Genomic DNA, 17,985 nt, shown 5'->3' on the forward strand with positions numbered 1-17,985 from the left:
GCTGGAGGCTCCGTGTGCAAAGTCTGAGTTTTAAAACTCCAGGGCAACACATATTTTGGAGGTGGGCTCACACTTACTGAGTTTTAACCCCAAGAGCTCTACCAGGTTCTCAAAGTGATTATCAGACAAAAATCCCCTAGCCCTTCTTCAGGGGGAGGGGAAAGTAATACTTTTGAAATACACCAGAGCACTGTGCTCTTCTTACCAAGACCTACCCTCAAGAGAAACTATTTTACCCCACTCAAAGCCTATTCTATTAAAGTTTTATCGGAACCCAGATGACTGGGGGGAAGGAAAACAACCAACTGCAGCTACTTTTACCTGTCCGGTCCACCTGGGGAAGCTGGGGGACATGGGAGGAACCGAGAAGCACTTGTCAAGTGCACAGTCCAAGGTCACAGACTAAAGGGCTGACACCTAATCACAGGACAACAGAACACATCTCACACGGCTAAAGGACTATCTGCTGCAGTTCCTTTTACCTAGTACACTACATCCCACTATTAGGAAAAAATTATAAGGCATACTAAAAGCAAAAAACCCAGTTTGAAGCAACTGGAAGCCTGAGAACCAGAGTCAAATGTGGCAGGGTGTTGGAACTTTCAGACCAGGTATTTAAAATCAGTATGATTAATCTACTAAGGGCTTTAATGAACATAGGAGACAATCTAAGAACAGATGGGCAATGTAAGTACAGATGGAAATCTTAAAACACACTCAAAAAGAAATATCAGAGATCAAAAATGCTGTAACAGAAATGAAGATTGCCTTTGATGGGCTCATTAGTACATTAGACACAGATGAGGAAAAAAAAAAACTCTGTGCTTAAGGACATTTCAATAAAAACTTCCAAACTGAAAAGCAAGACAAACAAAAAACCCAAACAAACAACAACAACAAAAATACACCCCAGAACAGAATATGTAAGAACTGTGGGACAAATACAAGGTAGCACTAGGCATAATTGCAATAACCAAAGGAGAAGGAAACAGAAAAAATATTTAGAGCGATAATGACTGAGAATTTCCCCAAAATTATTGTCAGATACCAAACCACAGATCCAGGAATCCTACAGAACACCAAGTAGGATAAATGCAAAAATCCCTATGACTTGATGTATCATATTCAAACTGCAGAAAACCAAAGATAAAAAAAATCCTGAAAGAAGCCAGAGGAAAAAACACCTTACCTATTGAGGAGCAAAGACTAGAATTAAATCCAACTTCTCAGAATGCATGCAATCAAGAAAAGGGTGAAGTGAAAGATTTAGTGCTGAGAGGAAAGAAACACTAATCGAGAATTCTATACCCTGAGGAAGTATCTTGCAAAAGTGAGAGAGATTCTATCTTAGGCTAATAAAAATTAAGGGACTTTGCTTCCAGTAAACCTCCCTTGCAAGAAATGGTAAAATGAAGTTCTTCAGAGAGAAGTACAATGACATAGTTCAGAACCTCAATCTACATAAAAAAGGAATACCACTAAAGAAGAAATAAGTGAATATAAAAGCTTTTATTCTTTTATTTTTAATTGATCTAACATAAGTTTGTTCAAAATAATAGTAACAAAGTATTAGATCATTTAGGCTTATGTATATACAAATATATGCTTATGTTTAAGTGAAATGAATAACAGCAAAGATATAGAACACTGGAGGGAGGAATTAGGTATCTTAGTCAACTTGGGCTGCCGTAACAAAATACCATAGACTGGTGGCTTAAATAACAGAATTTTATTTTCTCACATTTCTGGAGGACAGAAGTCCAAGATCATGGAGACAGTACAGTCAATTTCTGGCGAGAACTCTCTTCCTGGCTTATAAATGGCCTCCCACCCACTGTGTCCTCACATGGCAGGGGAGAGAGAGAACAAGCTCTCTGGTCTCTTCTTATAAAAGCATTAATCCTATCATGAGGAACCCATCCTTATCTAAACCTCCTTATCTCTCAAAAGTCCCTTCTTCAAATACCATCATTTTGGGAATTAGGGCTTCAACATATGAATTTGGGGGAAACACAATTCAGTCCATAGCATTCCACCACCTGTCCTCAAAAATCCATGTCCTTTTCCCATCAAAAATACACTCATCCCATCTTACCACCCCCAAAGTCTTATTCCAGCAAAAACTCTGAAGTCCAAAGACCCATCTATATAACACCAAAATCAGATATGGATGAAACATGGGGTATGATTCATTCTGAGGCAAAATTTCTCTCCAGACTCATGCTCTTGACTATTAATATTACTCTCTTCACACAATAAGAAGTCTCTTGAGCAACAGTGTAAGTCAATAATTCCCAAACCTGGCTGCTCATCTGAGTCATCTAGGGAGGTTTATTGTTGATTTTAATTTAGTTTACAAGGCCCTAATCCAAGTCGCACTGACTCATTGCATTTTGGTAAGTAAATCACACTCATTGTATGTGATTCTGATTGAACAATAATTTTTTTTTTAAACTGAATATGTTTTTGCTATTAGGTTGAACCATATGAAAATCATTTTGGGGAACTAAAAAAAGACAAATATTGGTAAATATTGCCAATTTCTCGTGGTTTAAGATAACATGGTATGACATCTGTCCAGAAAAAGTCCAACCATTGTTAATACAATGAGAATGGTTTGCACCACATCAATGTAACCTGGCAGCCAAGGAGAGTGGACTGGAATGTGCATGTGTGAACAATGACGACTTCACTGTACTTGTCAGTGGGGACAGTAGGCTCCACTGAGTGAGCATGTGTACTGTGTGGCCGTCACATTCAAAATGACTGAGTAGAGCAATGAATCTGCATCAAATTTTGCATTAAGCTTGAACATTCCTCTGCAAAAACTATTCGGATAATTCAAAAGGTCACAGCAATGGACAACTGGTAATTGACAGCTTCATCATGACAATGCACCCGCTCATATATCATGTCTCATGCAGACTGTTTTGGTGAAACATCAAATCACCCAAGTGACTCAGCCCCACTACAGCCCAGATTTGGTGCCCTGTGACTTCTGCCTTTTCCTGAAACTAAAATCCCCTTTGAAAGGGAAGAGGTTTCAGACCGTTGATGAAATTCAGAAAAATACGATGGGGCAGCTGATGGCGACTGGGAGAACTGTGTGAGGTCCCAAGGTGCCTATTTTGAAGGCGACTGAGGTGTCATTGTCCTATGTACAATGTTTCTAGTATCTTCTTCAATAAATGTCTCTATTTTTCATAGTACATGGCTGGATACTTTCTGGATAGACTTTGTACACGTACTGTGTGCTCTTTTTAAAGCACATTACATGTATTAATGCTTTTTAAAAACATTTCATCTGTTTATTTTTAGAGAGAGGAGAAGGGAGAGAGAAAGAGAGGGAGAGAAACATTAGTGTGAGAGGAACACTGATCAGTTGTCTCTCACATGTGCCCCAACTAGGAACCAAGCCTGAAACCAGGCCCACAACCAGGCATGTATCCTGATCAGGAATCAAACTAGCAACCTTTTGCTTTGCAGGGCAATGCCCAACCACTGAGTCACACTGGTCAGGGTATATTAACTCTTTTGATCCTTACAGCAACCCTGAGGTTGCTACTAATATTAGTTCCATTTTACAGGAAGGAAAATGCAGCACAGGACTTAGCCGACTTGCCAAGATCACAGAGCTCATAGGGGGCAAGACAAGTAACAGCCCATGTTAACATAATACTAATTAATTATTTTAAATATTTATAAAATATATTTATTATAGTTATATAAATAATATTTAATTAATATGATCATAGGTACCAGATTATATATAATGAGGCTACTGCTTTTTCCCCCGCATAATCTTATCTGTGTTTTATTTTAAAATATGGAGACCAGACATTAGTCCAAAGTAAATCAAGCTCTTGGCTTAATTTCAGTCTACTAATTGACTACCAAAACTGTAATGGTGAACTGTAGACCAACCTAATTTATTCTCTAATGAGCAACAATGTTGTTCCATTCAATTTAGAGCAGTTGAAGAGCTTTGGACCCAGTATTCCTAGGTGGTTTCATTTAAATTGCCTATGAAGTTTGTTTTTCCACACAAGAGCTCAACTATGAGGAATGTGGGAAGAGGGGAGGGTAGAATAAAACAATGACATAAAACGTAGCCTCACAGAAACATCCAAGCCTTGGGGGGAGGAGGCATTTCTAAACTCAGGATACAGCCACCTGCTGGCTTTCATGTATCAAAAGAGCCTAGCATGCTAACAATCAAAAGCAAATTTCTAAAACTCAAAACCAACCTTTTGTGTGTGTATGTGATCTTAAGGATTTTATGAGAAAATGAACCATTTCAAAAAAAAATTCTGAAGTATCCAACTAAAGCAGAAAATCCAATTCCCAAATTGAAAGGAACAGGAGGTCCTGGAAAGCTGAGAAGGTTGCCTCTGCCTCCAGCTCACGTGTTAAGTGCCCAGTGAAGCTGGTAAGAGAAAAACATCCTGTCAGCTAACAACCAGTACTCCAGTGCTTCCTAAGCCCAGTCCTGCATAATTCTATAATCCTTCTGGGTGGATAGCTATCTCTCACCCCTGTCTAGTTTCACATTGCTGCCTTCTAAAAAAATAAAAGAAGAAAAACACATTATGTGCCTATAAGAACAGTATATTGCCTCTTAATTTAGCAAAGGCCATTAAATGAACATTTCATATCTCACTTTAGAAACTGAAATTAAGGTGCTTTTTATTTCAACACAAGCCTCAATTAATTCTGTGAGTCAAAATCCACAAAAGAAAAATGACTGTTGGTTCCTCCGTAAAATAGTGGTAATTTAACAGTATCTACAAGCCAATGATTTCATTTAGTACAAATTTTGATCATGGCTTCCATTATTAAGTCAGAAAAACTGTGCAAGTGCAAAGAAAACTGGCACTTGAGCATATCAGTATATTAATGAGAATAATTCTCACTTATGGTGTTTTATGGATTGGAGGAAGTCCATTCCCACTCCCCCAAAATGTACTCTCTAATAATTTGGACCAATTTAATTGACCTGAACTCTGTCAATGCACCCCACTCAAATCTTAACAGCACAACTGCAAATGCAGTGTTCATTACCTACATCCAAAAAACAAAAGAGAGAAATAAAATGGTTTAAAATGATAAATTCTGAATGTTTAAGGAGCAGCAGTGAGTGGCTACGATTCTGAGTCACCAGTTCTAGTCAATCCAGGTTGAGAGCAGAACATGATAACTGGATCTGGCTCCTACTAAGTACGGGGGCTTTTGTGTCATTAAAACAATACTACAGACCCACAGCAACTTTTAGTCCTGAGGGAACTTGTAACAAGTGGAGTTTAGCAGAAAAGGCCAACCAAATCATGAGAGGTACAGTATGAAAAATAAATGCTCATAAAATAAATTATAATTTTTGAAAGTACCCTCCACCAATTTCCTCTTAAAGAATGACATCAGTGACAACTCTAAGTGACAAAAAGAAAAAGAATGGAAGTAAAACCCAATTATTCAGCTAAGTAGTTCATTCAATTCATTAAAAGTCAGGTCTTTCTTGCCTTATATAACATAATTAACACCTATAGAAGGGACTTCCACCTCTGTTCATGAGAAAGTAACAGTGTCTAGAATCACTCTCCTTTCAGAAACAACTAAAACACTGGAAAAACAAAGGAAACAACTATTTTCAGACTTTGGACAATGGCAGAAATGACAGCTCTACCACAGTCCAAGCCTGCTGCCTAGAGGCAATTTCTTGACCACAGTGCGGGGAAGATAGCCAAATAGTGCATCAGTCTTGCTAGTTGAAGAAACAAAGATCAGAGTTCAAGGCAATCCAGGTAGCTGAAATTTGTAAGGCTGAGTACCAGAAAGAAGGAGGCTACATGTATAGAAAGACCATCAGAAATATGAATACTGATCCACTCAATTGTATGATTAAATGAAAATTTGCACATATACAGGGTAAAAATCCAAGAGGCCAGACAAAAAACAACTTCCTGGGTATGAACAATAACTGAAGAGGTTACACAGGGCTACGAGTTCTCAAGCTTTCTACCAGCCAGTTCGGACATTCAGCAGACACCCCAGATTGTCATACTTTAGTATGAGAGTAAATTAGCCATAGAGGGTGATGTCAGCAAGATGGTAGAGTAGGAAGGCAGCCCCTCTTTTCCCCATAGAGATACCAACTCAACAATACATGAAACAATTCACTTTGTGATAAGTGCATTTAGCAGTAATGATGCTCCTGCACCCCAAGGAAGTGCAAAACCAACCCGCTCAGAAACCGGCAGGAAATCTGTAGCATTCACTTGCTAGAGCTCCTCTGCCTGGCTCAGCACATGATCTGAAAGAAATTCCCAACTCCCAGCTTCTCCCTGGGGAAGGAAAGAGAAGGATGAAACATTCAGACTTCTCAGGGGGCGGCCCAAGGGACTAGTTTCCATCATGACTGAATCTAAACACTGATAGGAAAAGGCCCCAAATTGGGAGTCACCAAGAACAAAGATGATGGTTTGGACTGGTACATGCTCATTCACCATTACCCTCCACCCAGCTCGGCATAGAGCAAGCAGGAGAAACTAATCTCTCGTCTTCTCTCTGGGAAACGCCATGCATCTAATGTTCCAGCTTTAGGAGGGCTGCCAGAGAGACTGGTTTCTCTCTCCCCAGCTCAGAGTGCTGATGAGACCTAACACGCTATAGGTGCCTACAGACTGCTGAGAACAATAAAGAGCTAGGCAGTTTGCTGCTGCTCCAGAAAACCCACAGTACATCAGACAGAGGCCAATACAGCTCTGCATCTCCTCCTTTGTGAGGAAAGAGAAGAGGGACTCATGCATCCACTATTTCACCTTTCCAAGGGCCTGCCTGAGGGGCTGGCTTCTGTCTTGCCCGACTTGAAGTGCTGCTGGGACCTAGCATACTCTAAATGCCTGGGGGCACCAGGAACAAAAAAGAGGTGAGGAGTCTACAGTTCCAGAGGTCCTGCAGTACCACTGATACCAGAATATGCAAGAGATTACAAACTAATGAAAAGAGAAAGTAGCAAAATGTCTCTTGGTAATTTACACTTGCAAGACACAACCATAGAAAGGTTCCTTTATTTTGTTTCTTTTTTTTTTTTATCCTCACCTGAGGACACTCCTTAACTGTTTTTTACAGAGAGAAATATCGATGTGAGAGAGAAGTACACATGCCACGACTGGGGATTGAACCCTCAAACCAGGCACACTCTCCAATCAGGAATCGAAACCATAACACCTCAGTGCATAGGACAATGCCCCAACCAACTAAGCCACACCAGCCAGGGCCACAGAAAAGGTTTAAGACAGCTCCAGATTTTCTAGCTGGGCTGATTGGTGAAGGTCTTTCCTTAGATGAAAGCAGTCTGTAAAATCTGTGTGAGGTGGCAACAGAGAAAGCAGTTTTAATTTTATTTAACTTTAATTAATTGTAATTAAAATGTAAATAACTGCATGTGGCTAGCAGCTACAGTATAGGTCTAAATATTCTAAGTAAAACAGATATTGTCAAGCTGCATTACAGGGCAAAACTCAAATACATGTTGTCTATAAAAAGCTCAATTTCAATATAAAGACACACACGAGTTAGAAGATGGAAGAAGATAAACCACAGAAACACTAATCTTGAAGAAGTGGGTGTGGCTACATTAATATCAGAAAAAAGTAGAATTCAGAACAAAGAATGTTATGAGAGCCATTTCATGATAATAAAACAGTAAATACATCAAGTAGACAAAACAATCATAAACATGTATGTACCTAATAAAAGCACTTCAAAATACATAAAGAAAAGTGACAGAAGTGAAATAATAAATCCACAATTATAGTTGGAGATTTCAACACTACTCTCTCAGAACTGATAAAACAGACCACAGAGATGCAGAAGACATAAGAGGATAAGAAGTTACCAAGAAAACTCCCAAATATTTGGAACAGACTTCTAAGTAACTCATGGATCAAAGAAAAAACTACGTATTTAGAATTTAAATCTATATATTTAGAATATATTTTAAACTGAATAAAAATGAAAACATATCAAAACATGTGGAATGCAGCTAAAGCAGGGCTCAGAGGGAAATTTACAACTTTAAGTGCTTACATTACAAAAGATCTAACATCAATGATCTAAACTTCCACCTTAAGCTAGAAATGTAAGAGTAAATTAAATTCAAGTAACTAAAAGGAAGGAGATAATAAAGTATAAATCAGTGAAATAGAAAAAAGACAAAATATAGAAAACAATGAACCAAAAACTGGTTCTTTAAAAAGAGCAATAAAACCGACAAACCTCTAACTAAATTAACCAAGGAAAAAAGAAAATACACATTTCTAGCATAGGGAATAAAAGGGGACATCACTACCAATCCGCCAGACATAAAAAGAATAATTGGGAAGAGTATTAATACTCAATGCCAATAAACGCAACACATTAGATTAAATGGATAAATTTCTTAAAAGGAATTCAAAGTTGTTTTAACATTCAAAAGTTAATCAGGACTTCTGGCCAAGATGGAGGCATAGACAGACACGCTGGATCTCCCTCCACAACTAGGAAGGAATACAACTACCTCAAAACTAGAGACAACCAGAAGTTTAAGAAAATCAAACTGCATAAAGTCCAGCAAACAAAGATATAAAGAAATACTCATCCAGACAGGTAGGAGGGGCGGGGCCAGGGCAGAGAGGATGTGGTGTGGTGGTGGCAGCAGTGGTGGCAGTGGAGGCCAGCGGGAAGTGCAGTCACATGTTTTAAAAAGTAGGGAGGGACGACTGGAGGGCTCTCCCAGCACCAGACCAGACCACAAGGCTCACAGTTCCAGCACCTCATTGCTTCTGACTGTGAAAACCAGTGGGGGTTGGGGAGGAAGAAGAAACTGATGGTCTCTCAGCAGAACCCACTTGTTTAAAGGGCCCCCATGGTCCTAGAACATCCACAAACCCACCCATTCTGGGAATGACAGCCAGGGCAACAACTAGAGGAACCAGTCCCATATGGAAGTGGGAGATGTGCCTGGAAAGGGGGCGAGTGCTGAGTAAGCGGCATTGTTCCCTCAGACCCCTCCCCCACACACAGTGCCACAACATGGTGAACCGGGTCTCCCTGTACTGAAGAATACCTAAATCTCCGCCCCTTATAACATAACAGGAGCGACAGCTCTACCTAAGACACAGAGGCAGACAAACACAGGAGCCTGCCAAGATGAGGAGACAGATAAGTATGGCCCAAAACGGGAAACAGATCAAGGTTCCAATGGGAGAACTAACTGACGAGGAGATAGCCAACCTAACAGATGCAGAGTTCAAAACACTGGTAATAAAGATGCTCACAGGCTTGACAGACATGCTTAAGTACGGCAAATGAATAAGCGTTGAAGTGAAGGCTATGCTAAATGAAATGAAGGAAAACCCACACAAAACCAATGGTTAAGAAAAGGAAACCGTGGTTCAAATCAATGATTTGGAACATAAGGAAGGGAAAAAAGTCAACCACTACAGAATGAGGAAACAAGAATTGAAAAAAATGAGGAGAGGCTTAGGAACCTCTGGGACAACTTTAAAAGTGCCAACATCTGAATCATAGGGGTGCCACAAGGAGAAGAGGAAGAGCAAGAAATTGAAAGTTTATGTGAAAAATTGATAAAGGAAAACGTCCCAAATTTGGTGGAGGAGACTGACATACAAGTCCATGAAGCATAAAGAGTCCCAAACAAGCTAGACCCAAAGAGGACCACACCAAGACACATCATCATTAAAATGCCAAAGGTGAAAGATAAAGAGAGAATCTTAAAAGCAGCAAGAGCAAAGCAGATAGTTACCTACAAAGTGGTGCCTATAAGACTTTCAGCTGATTTGTCAAAAGAAATGTGCAGGCAAGAAGGGACTGGCAAGAAGTATTCAAGGTGATGAAAAGCAAGGACCTTCAACCAAGATTACTCTATCCAGCAGAACTATCACTTAGAATGGAAGGGCAGATGAAGTGCTTCCCAGACAAGGTAAAGCTAAAGGAGTTCATCATCACCAAGCCATTACTGTACAAAATGTCAAAGGGACTTACTTAAGAAAAAGAAGATCAAAACTTTGAACATTAAAATGACAACAAACTCACAACTATCAACAACTGAATCTAAAAAATAAAAACAAATCCAACTAAGCAAACCAGAATACGAACATAGGTACGGGGATCATTTGGAGGGTTATCAGCTGTGAGGGGGAAGGGGGAGAAATGGGGAAATGGTGCAGGGATTAAGAAGCATAATCGATTGGTACAAAATAGACAGGGGGAAGTTAAGAATAATAGAGGAAAGGGTGAAGCCAAAGAACTTATATGCATGACCCATGGACATGAACTAAGGGGGGTGGGATTGCTTTAGGGAATGAAGGTGCTGGGTGGAGGGGAGCAAAGGGCAAAAAATAGTGGGACTGTTGTAACAACATAATCAAAATATATACTTAGAAAAAGATTTTTATAATAGTCAATCAATGTAATTAATCATATTATAAATTAAAGGAAGTAAAGCATATGAGCATCTCCATAGGTGCAGAAAACAAACTTGACAAATTTATGAAAATGTACTAAGGACAAGATAAAACTTATAGCTAACATACTTAAAATACTGAATGCTTTCCCTATAAAACTGGGAGTAAGGAATGTTCACCCACACCACTTCTATTTAACACTGTACTAAAGGAACTGGCCTGTGTAACAAGAAATATTAGGTACACAGATTATAACGGAAAAAATAAAACTGTTTTTATTCACAGATGACATAAATGTGTATGTAAAAATTCCTAAGGAATCAACAAAAAAGATTGTACAATTAAAAATGAATTTAGTGCTCTGGCTGATGTGGCTCAGTTGGCTGGAGCATCGTCCCGTAACCAAAAGGTTACAGGTTCTATCCCCAGTTCTGATAGGTATGATCCTGGGGTCCAGGAGCAAATGGGAGGCAACCAATAGATGCTTCTTTCTCTTATCAATGTTTCTCTCTCTCCCTTCCTCTCTCTCTTCCTCTCTAAAAGCAATAAAAAAATTGTCAGCAAATGAGGATTAAAAAAAGTGAATCTACCAAGATCACAAGATAAAAGGTTAATATAAAAAAACTGTATTTCCATATGCAAGGCCTGTGCACTGAAAACTAAACAACACTGTGGAGAGGAAATTAAAGTAAAGCTAAAGAATGGAAGAAAATATCATGTTCCTTTACTGAAGACTCAACACTATTAAGATGTCAATTCTCCCCAGACTGAGTTCTAGATTCAGTGCAATCCCAATGCACATCTCAGTAAGCTTTTTTATAGAAATTTGCAATCTGATTTTAAAATTCATATGGAAATGAATGTAAAGTGCAAAGATCCTGAAAGAACCCAAATAGTTTTGATAAAAACAAAGCTGGAGTAATTACAATGCCTAACTTCAAGACTTAGTAAAAACTACAGAAATTTAAGACAAGGTGGTACTGGCACAAAAATAGACACAGAAATCAATGGGACAAAAAAAGAGCCCAGAAACAGACCCACACATGACTGCCTGCAGCCATACTGATGAGACGGGAGAACTCAATCAGGTGATGAAATGTTCATACCTTCACTGTAACAGTTACATGGTATGTGCATTTGTCAAAACTCACTAACACCTGTATACTTCACTGTGAACTTACAATGGACATATTTTATTTTGTGTAAGTCATAGCTAAATAAAGATGCTGTTAGCACATATTTAGAAACAATCCCTAAAACTTATCTTGGTTATTAATGTGAATCTGGCCTAGAAAGGACACTAACATTTATTAAAGGCCAACAATGCATCAGATGCGCTCTGCACATTTAGTCTCACAACCATTTTCTAAGGTAAAAATGCTCACCAGATTTTTACCTTTGAAGAAATGTTGGGCATTTGCACACTCATCAACCTAGTAAGGGCGAGTTAAGAGTCAAGCCCAAGTATATCTCTAATGCCCGTGTTGGTACCACCACCATCTTCGTCTGTCTTCCCTACAGAAACTTTTCCACCAAAGCTTTCCATCCACTAAAACCATTTTTTAAGTCAAACTCATTTTTTTTTTTAACTATCCAAGACAAATCAACTTAAAAATAGAGGACAGAGCCCTGACCAGTGTGGCTCATCCTGCAAAGTGAAAGGTCACCAGTTCAGTTCCCAGTCAGGGCACATGCCTAGGTTGCGAGTTTGCTCCCCAGTCGGTACCCTCACGAGAGGCAACCAATGGATGTTTCTCTCTCACATTAATGTTTTTCTCCCTCTCTTTCTCCCTCCCTTTCCAAGAAAGGAAGGAAAGAAGGAAGGAAGGAAGGAAGGAAGGAAGGAAGGAAGGAAGGAAGGAAGGAAGGAAAAAAGAAAGAAGTGAGGGGAGGAGAGGGGAGGGGAAGACAGAAAAGAAAAAAAAGAAAAGATCATGAACTTATAATCCATAAACTGGATAGCCAGCTCCTGAACTATGACAGGCTTACCCCCATATGTTAAATGCCTCAAGTATAAAATATATACTAGACTCAGGAAGAGAAGTACTAGAAGATTCCACTGTAAGAGTCCATCCAGCATCACACAGCAAGTTCAGTGATAAAATTGTAAGACTCTTCAGTGGTATAACTCCCCCATTGGGATTTTTATCCTTTGAAACTCCACACAAACTACTAGTTAGTTGAACCACCTATCTGTTATCCTGCTAAAAACAAAAATTCTGAAATTTAACATCTCAAAAGTGCTTAGCAAATAAAAAAATCATATATTGTCATTAAAATCTTTATTGCCATAAATATTATAAAAGACAAAAATATGCAAAAGGGAGGTGGTAGAAAATATAAAAGGCTGTGTAAAAAAGTCAATATTCAAGAAGAAAAGGTGGAAAAGATCTGAAAACTTCAAGATGGAGATAAAAGTAGAAATAAACATGTATTTATCTTTGGTGTTCAATTGCTACTACCTCAAATAAAAAACCACATTTTTACTAACACAAAAATAGTAGATACTTACAGTTATGTGAACATTGAGGAATCATCATTGCAATGTTGAAATATTCGAAGCAAATTCCACACCGCAGCAAATCATCCACTGTCTAAAATGTAAACACACATATATATGTATCAGACAGATACCAAGATTGACACAGAACTGTTTCTCCATCCCCTAAAAAAAATAATTTAGTCATACTTTTGTCAAATATACAACCCAAAAGCAAACTCCACATAAACTGCAGGGGATCTGAACAAATAGAGAAAATCCTCCCGCCAATGACTCTTACACTTTCAAATCTCAGGTTACCCAGACACTTTATACAGGTAAAGCTGACACTACAGATTCCTATGCAGTACTGTTACCCCTTCAGAGAAGGACTACTCTATTCCTAAGTGTTTCCAGCTCTTACTCCAAGCGGTCTCCTCTTCAGATCCTATCCCCTGGCCTACAGTCACTGCTGCGTGAAAGGTACCAGTAGCCAGTCAGCACACAGGTTAAAAACTAAATCAGAGAATATTAAAGCCAAACATTAGAAATTATCTGGTTAAAACCCTTACTTCACAAATGAGGAAACGCATCCAGAGCAGCCACACATTTGGGGCATGAGTCCAGCCAGGACTAAACTTCCCGCCTCCCTCACTAAAGGCTTGGTTCCACAGTGGAGCCAGATGAGGCAGCCCTGCAAAGACTGGAGCCAGTGACAGCGGGGAAAGGAAGAGGACAACCTGGAAAATGAGATGGATGTGTACCAACCGGGAATGCAACCAGACAGGAAAGGATCTATTCTTGTGACTCCAAATCTTTTGAATCATTTAAAATATAATGTTATTCCTTTCCATAGACTATTGGGAAGATATTTAAGAGAATACAAAAAAGAAGCTCTCTTATGCATTGATATGGAAAGATTGCCAAGATAAGTGAAAAAAAGACAGTACATGTTGTTGCTGTACTCTGTGAACGGAGACGCTGAGATAATCTCGGCAAGCAGAATGATTTGGCCAAAAATGGACTGAGGACTGAAGCTCGCTCAGACTGTCATCGAAAAATTAGCAGCCCAGCCCCCCCCCCTTTTATTAGGTAAATGAAGTTACTGATAATATGGTCAAAGGATTTTCATGCAATTAGTATACACTTTCTCAAGGATGTAGGAGCAAACATAAAAGTATATACATCAAACAAGAAATTTTCAAAACACATCTGTTGTTTCTATTATGGCTACTAAACAAGGCTATAAATTTAAGGAGTATATTTCACATAAGACGTTATCACTATGAAAAAGGAGACACGGCTCTCCCCGACTTCTTTGCTTCCCAGGGTCTTAGGACTTCAGTTGCCATAAACAAGATCCGTCTTGCAGACCTCTGGGCTGTGAGTCACAGGACACCTGGGCGGCCTTGCAAGCCTTCAGGCAGAAGTCTTCAGAGTTAACCCTTCACATGTGGTATGCTACCTTTTGCTTAAAAGAGAGGGGAGAATAAGGATGTATTATATTTTTATCTTGTGTATAGGTATAAAGATATTCTGAAAAGATACACAAGAAAGTAATAAATAATGGTCACAGGGGTTAGGAAACTGGATAGAAGAGGGAAAAAGTTGGGAGGCAGACTTTTGTTTTTCATTTCATTTATTTTTTAACCATGTGAGCATATTTCCTAAATTTTAAAAAAGAAACAACAAAAAATGAATGTCATTTAATAGTCCATATGATGAAATATTATGTAGCCATTTTAAAAAATACTTTTAAAAAATGCCATGGGAAAATGTTCTTGTTTTAATGAAAACTGTCAAAAACAAAAAACAAAAAAAACACAGAGAACAAATCTACAATAATACATAATAGAACTATACAGTTTAATCTCCATAACAATCTTATGAAGTCTATGGCATCTGTATCCCAGTTTTATAAACTAAGACTACTGAGCTTAAAAGTGGTTGGGTTAAACCCAAGAAATTGTCTCCAAAGTGATCCCAAATTTTAAATGCATATAAGCATTGTGGATATGTGAGTGCATGAGCACACATATGGTAAACTGAAAGAAAATGAGAGAAAATATCAAACAATGGTTATCTCTGGATGATAGGATAATGGGCAACTTTCACTTACTCCTTTCTCTTACCCTAAATTTTAATTTTTTCCTACTATATACACATACATTCATAACCTGTCAAAGCCAAAAAATTTTGTTATGGTTAAACCAGGGAAATAAACATTAAAATACCAAAATCCTTTTCTTTTAAAGATTTTATTTATTTATTTTTGGAGGGAGAAAGAGAAGGAGAGAAGCATCAATGTGAGAAAGAAACATCAATCGGTTGCCACTGGGAACTGAACCCGCAATCCAGGCACGTGTCCTGACCAGGAATCAAACCAGTGACCTTTTGCTTCGTGGAACAATGCCCAACAAACTGAGCCACCCTGGTCAGGGCTCTTCCATTATTTTGCACAGTACGCTACCACCATCACAAAAGGCAAGAGGATTGTGTTGAAAATCAATTAAGAGCAGAGGCAGAGCTGGAAGCCAGAGTCCTGCTATCTAGTGTCATGAACCTTCTTCAATATAACCATCCTCTTCTGGTGGAGGACTCATCTGCTGGGAGAGATCTGTGCAAGGTGACACCACATCAGATGGCCTATAATACTCTTGTATGGATTTCCAGTCATGCCATTTCATTTCAAGACAGTAATGTATGCCACATGTGCCTCAACCCAAATAGAGTGGTCAAGTGGATGGTCCAGGATTTCTTTAACTTAGAGAAAGTGGAAGGGATAATAATCAAAACAAAAGTTCTTAGGTTTTTTTGGGTCACAGATCCCTTTGAAAAATGAATTAAAACTATGGACTCTCTTCTCAGAAAAGCATACAAGCAAAAAAAAATATTTTTCAGATAAAAATTTTATAAATAATCCAGATACCAAAGTCTTTCAAGGGTCCTAGATTAGAACCATGGATATGGAGTCAGATTTCTATTCAATATAAGAAAGAACTTCAACCAGAGCTACTTCTGTGAGCAGCTAAATATTTGTTCCTGGAGGAATTTAAGCAAGTTGTCAGATAAGCAAGTTGGAGGAGGTAAGTTCACAGAATACATTATAAAAGGGATTAAAATACTGTAGTGGGCCTAGCTTCCCAACCTTAAGATTTCATGATTCTAATACAGGCTCAGTGAACTCTGTCACTGAATACTCTCTGGTGCTGAACCCTCAATTTAGTGCTGTGGTGAGATATCAAAGCCACAGAAAACACGGAATTTGCCTCTAAAGAACACTGTGGAAGTTGTAAAAATATATAAAATATGCTTAGACCTACAAACAGGTAGCTTTACAAATTACAGAGCTTTCACTTCCTTTATCCAATTCAATCTTCGCAACAAATAAAAAGAGGTAGAAAAGTTAACATGTGTTAAGTGCTAATAATAAAATATATCAATTGAATGCTTACTTTCCAGATACCTTCAATCAACTGGCAAATAATTTCTGAGCACCCACCATGTGCCACACATGATGTTAAGGACAGTAAGTCACACAGGATCCCTATCCACACACATCAACTCACTAAACCAACCCTATAAACTGTTTATCTTTGCTTCCAGTTTATAGTTGAGGAAATTCAGACTCAGAGTTTTAGTAGCTAACTCAAAGTCACACAGTTAAATGAGAGGCAGCGATCAAATTTAATCTGGGATCATCAGAACTCAAATATATGCTCTTCTCCACTGCATCCTGGTGCCAAGGCCACCACAATTTCAAAACCACAGCTTTCCCAGATGTTATACAACGTCAGCTTTCACCATGGGGCTATAGCTCAAGTCACCAAGAACTGGAGATGACACTGATGATGACAGGACTAAGGTCTCACACTTACTTTAACCTCCCACAAATCCCTTCACTTAATCCTCAGAGTCAGCCTCAGAAGTCAGTGGGACAGGTACCATAATCTACAAGTTTACAAAACTGAGAAAGAAAATGAGAAAGTGATCTTGCCCACAAAACTAAAATGATCACAATGCCAAGGAGAAAAACCAAGCAACTGATTCTTAGTACAGCAAAATGTATCTGCTCTTGACCAAATATAGCTGGAATACTGGGCTCACCACTACTGTTAAGTGGAAACTGAAACGCCTTGCCAAAAACCAAGTAGCCTCAGAATCAATGTTATCTAAGCGAAGTAACTGAATTAAATTAAAGGCTGGCTAGTGCTGAGCCTGAGTCCTGATCTCTTCGTTTAAAAGAGACACATGCACAACTGTTAGGAGTTAGAGCAAACTAGCACTAGGCTTACTGAGGTTAATTAGAACAAATAAAAGAGAATGTAAAAAAGACCAGCTGTTTCGCTAGATGATTAAATAAATGCTTTTTTGATGCAAGATCTACCCAAAATCATGTCCAGTGGCACTTCGGGAAATTCTCAACTAATGACTGCAAGAGTTTACATAATGCTTAGCACGTAGTAAACTCTCAGAAAGACTTAGTTGTCCCTGTCGTTTTCACTGTTTACGAGTAACTTTTATTCTCGAGGTCACTGTTACTGTTGTGGCAAAACTGCAAAAGAGCCGGCTCAATAAGACCATCAACCTCAGCTTACCGTAAGGGACCGAGGCCCCAGGAAACTGCGGCCCAGAGCCACGCGGGTGGTAAGTGGCAGAGCGGAGCCGTGTGACCTGGCCCAAGCTGGCTGCTCGCGCCTGGCCCTCTTAAGGCGGGTCTGGTTTCTCGCTGACACCCGGGCACCCCCAACCTTCACCGAAGCACTCACCTTCAAGACTTCCAGGCCCGGAGGCCACCGAGGATCGACTAAGGAAGCCATGGCTACTTCCGAGAGCTCCACTGCCCACTGGTCTCCCGCTCTCCACCGCCACTCGAAATTCCCCGCGCTACTGCGTTACGACAGCAGTACGCGACGTGCCTGCGGTGTGCGCGGAGCCTGCCGGGAATTGTAGTACCAGGGACAAAGATGCTATTACTGCGCACGCGCCAGACATCTTCGCCTTTTGTCATAGAAGACAAATGGTTAAATGCCCCGGATCTGG

At 39.3% G+C, this 17,985-nt stretch overlaps 1 protein-coding gene across 2 annotated transcripts in view; it reads right to left on the reverse strand.

Annotated features, from left to right (window-relative positions):
• The window catches only part of RAD18 (RAD18 E3 ubiquitin protein ligase), a 109,526-nt gene extending 91,745 nt beyond the window's left edge, over positions 1-17,781 (reverse strand). For both annotated transcript variants that reach the window (XM_090282958.1, XM_090282957.1), the window contains exons 1-2: positions 17,712-17,781; positions 12,976-13,057 (exon numbers count right to left, since the gene is read on the reverse strand). In XM_090282958.1, the coding sequence (XP_090139084.1) occupies positions 12,976-13,057; positions 17,712-17,762 (133 nt within the window). In that variant the 5' untranslated portion in view covers positions 17,763-17,781. The remainder of the gene's footprint in view (positions 1-12,975; positions 13,058-17,711) is intronic.
• Between the last annotated feature and the right edge of the window lie 204 nt (positions 17,782-17,985).

The sequence above is a fragment of the Furipterus horrens genome, unplaced genomic scaffold (genome assembly GCF_987537825.1).
Source record: "Furipterus horrens unplaced genomic scaffold, mFurHor1.1.pri manual_scaffold_7, whole genome shotgun sequence".
NCBI classification, from domain to species: Eukaryota; Metazoa; Chordata; class Mammalia; order Chiroptera; family Furipteridae; genus Furipterus; species Furipterus horrens.